This window comes from Rhododendron vialii, chromosome 1a (genome assembly GCF_030253575.1).
Source record: "Rhododendron vialii isolate Sample 1 chromosome 1a, ASM3025357v1".
NCBI lineage: Eukaryota > Viridiplantae > Streptophyta > Magnoliopsida > Ericales > Ericaceae > Rhododendron > Rhododendron vialii.
In genome coordinates this window covers 38,546,084-38,556,421 of record NC_080557.1, presented here as the reverse complement: position 1 = coordinate 38,556,421, position 10,338 = coordinate 38,546,084, and the positions used below count along the sequence as shown (strand labels likewise).

General features: G+C 38.5%; 1 protein-coding gene across 1 annotated transcript; it reads right to left on the bottom strand.

Moving 5' to 3' along the window:
- Positions 1-1,777: 1,777 nt before the first annotated feature.
- LOC131308171 (uncharacterized) lies at positions 1,778-3,535 on the bottom strand. The gene has a single exon (XM_058335035.1). The coding sequence runs from the start codon at positions 2,885-2,887 to the stop codon at positions 2,387-2,389; it is 501 nt and encodes a 166-aa protein (XP_058191018.1). The 5' UTR covers positions 2,888-3,535; the 3' UTR covers positions 1,778-2,386.
- Between the last annotated feature and the right edge of the window lie 6,803 nt (positions 3,536-10,338).

The window sequence follows — 10,338 nt, the reverse complement described above, 5'->3', positions numbered from 1 at the left end:
GTTCCATTGGGAAAATTTCAAAATGAGACACCTGAACTTAAGTTTATTTCAATTAAACACCTGTGCTAACAAAATTTCCAAATTTAGACCCCCGCCGTTATACTCCGTCCCAAAAATTGCTGACATGGTATCTCTAACCCGTTTAAGTTGCCTTATTGCACATGTTTCTAACAAGGGACAATGCACCCAAGCGAAACCCATAGGCAGACTTCAGGTCTAGGGTTGAAGTGAGGGAGATGGTGAAACAATAGGCAGACTTCTGGAGAGAGAAATGGAGGGAAATCAATTAGGTTAAGGTTATTTTCCCTCCAAACCATATTTTTTTGCCCAAACCCAGTTCTTCTTTCTGCTCGGCATACTTCTAATGATGGGTTTCGCTTGGGTGCATCGTCCCCTGTTGGAAACACGTGCAATGGGGCAACTTAAACGGGTTGTAGATGCCATATCAGTAATTTTTGGGACGCAGTATAACAGCGGGGGTCTAAATTTGGAGATTTTGTTAATACAGGTGTTTAATTGAAATAAACTTAAGTTCAGGTGTCTAAATTTGGAGATTTTGTCAGTACAGGTGTTTAATTGAAATAAACTTAAGTTCAGGTGTCTCTGTGACATTTGATACAAAGTTCAGGTGCCATTTTGAAATTTTCCCAATTCCATTTGGTATTTCAACTTTACTTTACATGGCTTCAATTGCCCGTTGTTTGGGATAAGTTGCTTTGCACTTATGGGATTTTATGGGATTTGAAGGTTGATTGTTGGGAGAATTTGGTTTGCTGCAGATGTAATGTACGTTGTTATTTTTTTCCTTCTTATTATTAATTGGTTATCTGAAGCATTTTATCAGCCCATGGGATTTGAAGGGGCATTTTTATAAAGTAAGTGGTGTAGTGGAGGGCAATTAAGTCATGTAATGAATTGTACACTTTGAGTTTTGGCAAGAACATTTGTGAGTTTTGGCAGGAACAAAAAGAGTTTTGGCATTATCAATTCTCTTCAGAAAATTATTAGTTTTTTTTTTGGCACACCACCGTTTAACGTTCGAGAATTGTTAAAACCGTCACGTAGTGTACTAACCCCGTACCACCATGTGTGGGTACCACCGTGATCACTCAAGTCTGAATATATCACTTTGTGCCAAGAAAAATAAAAATTATCAACCATTCCATTCGTGACAATGACACTGCCCATAGACTAATCAAAGAGGCAAGGACGAACACAACGGTATTTCACTTTGAACATTTACTGACCCAATCTATTTTCATTTACTGGTCCTTGAACTTCCAATAGTGTTGAGCTTCATCGGTTCTTCCCTCCTGCCCATGTTCCACCCTTTTTACAACACCTTAGACAAAGTACCAACAAAATGTAAGATGAATAAACTGGCGTAGAAAAATTGGCCTTTACTCTCTTTTTTTTCAACTTTTTGATGAATTTTTCTTACACAATCGCTTGGAACCTAGGGAAAGAATAAGAAAAAAATAAAAAAAACTCCCTTTTTTTTCATTTCTTTCCAAACATGGGAATTCATTTTCCTTCCCCGGCCTCTTCGCCTTAGGAGCGCTTTAGGAGTGGGGCTACACTTGACATACTGCTTGATTGACATAAAAAACAAAAAATATTCTCTCCATACCCATGATCCAAACACAACATAAAAAGAATATTAAGGCTCCGTTCTGCTAAGGAAAACAAGTAATGTATTGTGAGAGAATGACCTATCTCATAAAAAGACGGAACACGACAAAACGATGGCTTAAAGAAATACACATGGATAAAAGTGTTTGCAAATTCTTCATTCTATAAATCTTGGTCCAAAATGTCCAGGTAATAACAGACCTTACACCAAGCAAGAAACAAAATGATGGCCTCCAAAGTACAAATCCCTGAGCCATTTCCGGCAAAATCTTTCTCATTTTTCGCTATCATCAACTGGTAAAAGTACCCACCAATCCAACTGGGGCACCAAACGTGTCATCAGAATCATTCAATTGTCACATCCAAAATCAAACCAAAACCAAAACAATATATACACCATTTCGCCTGCTAGTGGACCCCGCTGCCACAAATCCGAGAGCGCACTCAACTCTTGCCCAAAGCGTCACCGCACCCTCTCCTGTTATCGCACCATAAAATTCCCACGCAACAAATCGGAAAATTATTCAATATCCTTGGGGCACCGAGTTTGGAGCAATGTTATGTGTGGCCAATCGGACTTTCATTTCGGCATGGACAATGCGGATTTGATCAAGGGCGTGCAGATTTGATCTGTCCACTCTTTGAATTAAAATCCGACCTGTCTTGCCGGTATGGACGGCCCGATTGGTCACTACAACACTCCCAAATCCAAATCAGCGGTGCACCAGGGGCATGGAATAATTACTCTAACAAATCACGCCTCCTTCTGCGAAGTACTCCTCCAGAACCCGCCCCCGTAGAACCGGTCCAACATCTCCGTCTCGAAATCGGCCGCCGAACCGTCCCTGTCGTCGCCGTCCGATAGCCCGACCTCCGAGTCGTCGAAGCTCGACCAGGTCCCGCCCTTGGACGACGACGACGTCGTCGCTTCCAGCGGCCGCCCTTGTTGCTGCGGCGGCTGCTGCAACAAGGCCGCCGCCTTCTTCTTCTTCATCCTCTGCCGCTGCTGCTTCCTCCAGGCCTTCTTGCACAGCCCCGTGGGGACCTTGTACACGGCGAGCAGGAGCAGGTCCATAACCGCGCACGGACAGCAGCAGCAGATCGCCGCGCACTCCGCCGCCGTCCCTCCCGCCACCTCCCCTACCCCCCGCCTGTCCTCCTTCCCCGCTGTCGCCATCGGCGTTATCTTCTCCCCCAGAAGCGGCTGCCTCCGGCTCCCGCTGACTGGCTTCTCCAGCACTATCTGCCGCGTCATCCGCTCCAGGGTTTTAAATAAAGCCCGCTGCGTATCGTATCAGCTATTGAGCTTTTCGACCAATACCGTTAATAAAGACCACTGCGTATGGTACGAGCCAATGAAATTTTCGACCTCCGATACCGGTATTTGCCTAAGACCAATACAGCCTGACAGATAACAATACCATTATGTTTTTTCGATACCGCGCGATTGAAAACTCTGATGATTGCAATCCGAGGTGAAATTTCGGGGAAGAACTATGTACGGATGGAGCGTTTTGATTTGACTTTTGAGGGGGGAGATTGGGATTCTTTAGGATTTTTAATGTGTGGGGACTTCGAGGAGACGAAATTGTCAACGATTCCGATAGGGAATCACGGGGAAAAGCGGTTGATCGGCTCTTTATCTCCTTTGATCAATTCACGGGATCCTTCAATTTCGAATGGTATTCGAAAAAGCCCTAACTGGTGAGGAAGAGAGAGAGAGAGAGAGAGAGAGAGAGAGAGAGAGAGAGAGAGATTTAGGAGGAGGAGGAGAGGTGCTTGTGGATGCCGTAAATGGCGGAAGCGGAACACGGAAACTGAATTTCCGTTTAAAATGGAGATAAAAAAACCGATGTGGGTGTGCGTGTACACACACACATATATATGATGATGATGTGCAGTGTAGAGTAGTATTTTTCTCTTGTCCAGGGGAAGAAGAAAGGGAAACGAAACGCTCAACGACGAGTGGAGGAGGACGTGTCAATGACGAGACACGCGTCATCAGTTTGTCGCAGAGAGATTTTCTGGGTACAAAAAATCGGAAAAAATCTATGGTGGGACGGAAATTGATTTGACTGGTCTAGCTTTCACAGGGGACGTGAGTTTTTTTCCAATGAAATTAAATTCTTTTCAGGCGGTAGGAAATACCATTTTTTTACCACCATCTTTTCCGATCTTACTGTGTGTTAATTGTTTAATCTGAACTGTTCATCTTGTAGATCCTACATAATAGTGTATGCATGAAAAAAATAAACTTGATCGGATACACTTGATCAGATATAAGAAATGAACAATTTTGTACGAATTTTCATTTCTACATATACATACATATATATATATATATATATATACATAAATTGAGTATTTATAGTTATCGGATTTAGCTGATTTTTCGCAAAGACGCTTGAAAAAATATTTTACATTTAATGAACGACTCGAATTATTTTTATGAGACGCGCAATGGACCACATAACATAATCTTTGCAAAATCTCTACACTATTAACTGTGTGGTTGGGTGAAAATAGAGGTTCCGTTCCGCAACGCTAAATAAGTATTTATTTTTTAAGAAAACAATTTCAAGCTCAAAAATAATGAGTTTATTAAAATCTAAAAATATGCAATATGAATCTTGTTTGAAAAATGTCATTGAGATTTTTAATACGGTAAAATAAAAATTAAAAAATTATTTTTTATTTATATTATTTTTAAATTTAAAAATATAAATAAATATTTATTTTTTAAAAATGTGTTCTGAAACGGACTCAGAGTCAGCCAGGCCACATATGGGATATGGCCTACGATGAAACGTGCGAACCCACTATATGTACTTCAGAGTTTCGTACGCGTGAAATTCGAAGAAGAGGCATTTAAAGTGGTGAGGTGACATTCGAAAATCCAAATTTTGTTCCGATGCGGCTATGCTATGGACCACCTTCCACCGTCACATCACATGGTTTTTTTTTTTTTTTTTTTTTTACGAATTTTCATTTCTTATTAGGGTAAATTTCAGTTTGACCCCTCGTGGTTTGGGCCGGATACAGATACACCCCTCCCCCTTTGAATATCACCACATAACACCCAGTGGTTTGTGGACTGATATGCACAGTTAGAGTTCCCATCTAATTTAACGGGAGGTGTGATTCACTCGCCTATTTTGAGAGTGATTGTAAGTATGACAATAATTTTAAAACAAAACACCCTAACCTATCCCCAAAATTACACAAGTGCCATCCTACCCACCTCCATCTTTTTCATCTAAACCGGTGTAAACCCAAACCCTTGCCCCCATGGACCAACATCCACCAGGAATCAAATCTTAATTTGTGAAACCCTCAGCAACCTCTCTACGGGTAAAAAGATAATTTCTCTCGTCCTCGACTTGAAGCCGACCCACTCGACCATTGACCCTGCTAATTATTAAACCCCAACCACTATATTTGACCGATTGAAACCCTTTGCCAGCGCCTTTACTCACAATCCCTTCATCTACTATCAAACAGTCACATAACCCCTTAATCCACCATCAAATCAAACCAACATTCCGCTCCGCTATCCTGTTCTTCACCGTCTCTGTTTACTATCACTTTCGTGAGAAGTGATTCAAGCTCAAAGAAAACAGCTCGAGAACCCTCTTCACCTTTTTTGGTTTGGTTAGTCCTTTCTTTTCTGACTAAATGGAATATATAATCACTCTAGAGATGAAGCTCAAGAAAGTTGTGGAAAGGCAGGACAGGATGTGTAAGAATTCTGCGTCTCGTTGTTATTATGGCTTCTACTGTTAAATTTTTGATCCGAGAAGAGGGCTTTTGAATGAATGGTATTTGTTTGGGTTAGAGTTTGAAGATTGGTACCTTCTACTGACGATTTGGGTTAGAAAAATACAAAAAAAATGGTGGAATCCATGGCTGCCCGTTGAAGGGTTGGGTCAGGAGATGATGATGGTGATGAAGAGAGTGATCTGTTGAATTCAAGAAATTGAGACAGTGGTGTGGATCGGAGGAGCAGACTGAGTTGAGGAGAGAGAGAGAGAGAGAGAGCTGGGGTACTAGTGGGATGAGGAAGAAGACAAGGGCATTATAATCATTTTACAAGTTCTGTTAACAGAGTTAGATGTGCACATCAGTCCATAAACCACATGGTGTTATGTGATGATATTCAAAGGGGAAGGGGTGTATCCGCACCCGGCCCAAACCATGAGGCGTCAAACAGAAATTTACCCTTCTTATTATGCATATATATATTCACATAAAGGTCATGAACTTTGAGGATATCAAAACACAACACTTTCGTTTTGGGATTTTAGATTTAGATTTGTAGGTAATGAGTATAGAGAGTAATAGAGTAATGATTAAAAATATGAGTAATAATTGGAAAGAGATTGAGAGAAAAATGAGAGTAATAATTAGAGAAAAATAAGGTAATGATTAAAATCTAAAATTCAAAATCCTTAAACGAACGGGATCGTACGGGTACCGACAAGAAGAGGACCAATCAATTGTGGGGCTCGTTTTCACGTAAATGATTTAAATCGTTCATTAGTTTTTTAAATATTTTTTTGGGTACCCTTGAAAATTTTCACCTCTAAGATAAAATGTAAGTTCTTGATCCAATTTTTCTTTTTCATTTAAAATTCAAGATCCTAAACTCTGAAAGAAAAATAAATGTTAGATCCAAGTACTTAGGCCCCGTTCCGGAACGATAAATAAATACTTATTTTTTAAGAAGGCAATTTGAAGCTCAAAAATCATGTGTTTACGCAAATAATTTTCCTATCACTATGGATCTTGTTTGATAAATTTCATTGAGATCTTTAATACGGTGCAAAAAAAAATTCAAAAATTAATTTTTATTTATTTTATTTTTGAGTTTGAAAATATAAAATAAATACTTATTTTTTAAAAAGGTGTTCTGGAACGGAGCCTTAGAATTATTCAATAGAACTGAAATTTTCTAGGGCTAGTTGAAAAAAAATTTAAACTACAATTAACGGTTTGAATCATTTACACATTTACGTGGATTTTGAAGTGGACCCCAAAATTAAATTGAACCCCGTGGGTACCCATAGTCCGACGGGTGAGGATAGGTGCATCTCCAACTTTTGTTCCCATCCGATCTTCCAGGACCATCGCGAATCAGCTGTGGCTAATGCCCGGCTGACGAATAATTATTCAGGTGGTTTTGGTGAAAGGTTCTGAATATTGTACGGGTTAGAGAATCGATTTTTTAAATTGTATAGTACGTACTAGTATCAGTAGGATACTAGCTATCAATTTGAATTTATCGCTATTAGTGTTATTTTCTCACATCAAAAACTTTAGTACATATATATTTATTAAAAAAAATTAAAGTAGTTCGGTATTGATCGGTACGGACCAATACTGTCCAGTACTTACCGACAGCGCATGAGAAAAATAAATTTAGAAGTAATCATGTACTATCTAGTATTAATAAATACTGATCGGTATCGATTGGTGAATAAATCTTCACAGCTACATATTTACGTGCTTTTTTCATGATGGGGTTTGGGTATAATACTGTGTTGGTGCCAAATTACAGATTTTTAATTCTTCTTGCGCTCGTAGGTTCGATAATTGACACCCCAAATTATATTTTATGAAAAACAAGGAGAATGACTTTTCCATTTTCGTGTCATCTTTTCTTCTTAGTGTCTTATCCAGGATCAGCGCACGGGAAGAATCGTTGTCCAGCTGAGAAAGCTTTATTATCTGGGTATTATTTTTTTTATTTTTTTTGCATTTCTTTTTTTTTAGCTGCTTCAATAGTAGGAGTGTGCACGGGTCGGGTGGGTCGGGCTTGACCCGGATCCGACATGTTGGGTAACATTATTTTAGGCCCCGAACCCGAACCCAAACAAGGGATAAGAACCGTCCGCGAACCCTATTTTTTACGTCTGGTCAGGTTCGACCAAAAACCGAATTTAATCTTTATGAATTGGTCTGGTCGGGTAAGAAACGCACCACCCCGAACCCCGAACCGAAATTTGATTTTTAATAGAAAGTGAACCCGTACCTGACCGAACCACATGTTCAACCCTGCCTGAGACCCTTCCGGTCCGATCGGACCCCGCGGGTGAACGGATTTTTTGCATAGGCTTATACAGTAAGATAGGAAATGAGACCCGCCGTCGCCTGGGACATACACAACACAGAGTGCAAGCGGAATCCAATACTTGTAGTGCCTTACTTTTCTAAAAGCTGGAAGCACCGCATTCTTCTTATGATACGAATACAAGCTGCTTGCTTCTTTCTTCGACTCATTGGCAACCGGAGGACTCAGATGAAAGGAGCTATCTTACACGCGCGAGGAACCGAGACAATTTCTTTCTTTCTATAGATCCGATCATTCGCTTCTGTATGTGTTTTCTTTCTTGGGTGCAATTTTTGTTTGTTTAAAAACATTTCATGCAACATATTCTAGGGTTTGACGGATTCTCTTCAAAAATCACCATATGGCCCTCTTCTTTTTAGCATGATTTGACATCTCCAAATTTGACACCTACATTAATGTCAAATTAAACATACTTCTTACAAACATCTATTTTTTAATTTTAAAAAGGCCAAAATTAAATTTGGCACGATGAGTCAAATTTGAAGCAAATGATGTGCAACCAAATTCATGTAAGATTTGACATTTCGTCTGGTATTAGGGGTGGATCAACGAAGAATGCCAAAAGTTACCGTTTCTACTTGACGTAAGATTTGATACCATGGATTAGAGATACAATAATAGGCTCTCTATTTAAGCCTTCTAGGCAAAATGTGTACTCAAACACACTATTTACAAATCCAACCGGCTATTTAAGAGCATCCATCTATATTTCTTCAAAATAGAAAATGAATGTGACATATTTATGGAATATTTCATAATTTACGCCCTCTTTGATTCACTTTTTGCATTTTTTTGGGTGAATTTTGGAGGAATCCATCGTTCTTTTAGAGATTTGGTCTCCAAAATGGGATGCAGTCTCTAAATTTGAAGACTACACCCCATTTTGGGGACCAAAATTCCTAAAAAGAACGATGGGTCCCTCCAAGTAGAAGTGTTACAAAACCTGAAGGACCGAAAACCCCCTGGAAAAAACCGACCGATCGGTTCAGTTTTCGGTTGGGGTGATGGCGGAATTTTTTCGGACTGGACAGGATCGAACCGATTTTTTCAGTCTCGGTTTCCTGAAATTTTTGCCGGATTTAACTAAACCGAACTGATCGACTATATATTTTATATTATATATATATATTATCTTAAAAAATATAAAATATTAATATATCTATTTTACATATATATACTTTAAAATAAATAAAAAATTTAAATTGCTGGCGGACTGAAATTCCCGACCGAACCGATCCCACCCCGAACCGAACCGAACTCAACTCCAGTCGGGATTGATCCTGGAAATATTTTGACCAAACCGAAGAGATCTTCGGAAATTTCACCCCAAACCAAACCGAAATCACCCCTACTTCCGAGCCTCCAAATAAAATAATCTGAATTTTCATTAGAGTGTTGGAGATACTCTAAAGTTTATCATTGATACCTTCAAAAAAGAATAAGAGAAATGGTCATTGACAAAACTGATTTATGTTGCAACTCGTAAGTAATAGTTACTTGGTCAAGATGAGTTTTGAATTTTTTAAAAATTATGGGGTATTGTCAGTTGCTTTGATCGTTTATATGGAGTTTGAAATTATTCCAATTCGATGTCCGTATCTAACCCAAAAACGGACTGCGCCAGAAAAAAATAATTATTATAAAAGTTAATGGAAGTTTGTTTGTATTTTGACTGCCTGATCACAGCCGTGTTGAATTCTTCTTGGTTTTTTACAAATTAAGTCAACAAAAGTACTTAAGCACGATACTTAACACTAAACAATTTTTTGAGTTTAACTTTGATAACTAAAGCACGATAAACGTGTAGTACTTCGTTAAAATTCTTACGGGTTGAATAAAACATCTATCGGACATCTACCTCTTTTATTGAATTGCTAAGATTGTCGTGCGTTCCACTTTGGGACTGATTGTTTGATTTGAACTATTAATTGTCCAATAGGTAAATCGTGTAAAAAATCAAATTGAGTAATTATCAGTAGCTATGGGATCAAAACAAATTTGTTTTGCAAAAAAAACCAAGCTAGATAGAATGTTTTTGAAAATGTATCACCTAAATCCCTCGCTTGATGAGGAAAAAAAAATTAAATAAATCACCCTCTCAATGAGAAAAAAATTTAAATAAATCACCAATATTGTCCACTGTTTACCGACAGTGCATGAGAAAAAGTGTGAATGATCGTGTGAGATTCGTTGTAACATTGAGTTCCAATAAGCAAAAAATGAGTTTTGACCTCATTCATTTTTTTCATGTTTATTAATTTTGCACCATTCTTTATCTTAAAAGTGGATATTTGTGAAAATATATGTGAAAAAGTAATTTTTGAGGGTTTTTCGATTCCTCTCGTCAAGATGAATTAATAACCTACAAAAATTTGGCGCAAAACTAACAAATACAATTTTTTTTAAATAAGGACAAATTTTTCCAAAAATCCTAAAAGTTAAACAGAACTCAATCTAAATATTAGGTGAAAATAGAGGCGGCCAGGCCACATATATATGGCCATATATAAAAATTGCGTTTGTAGGCCACTTCGCTTAATTTAGGAAATTTGTTTTTATTCAAAAAAAAATCGCGT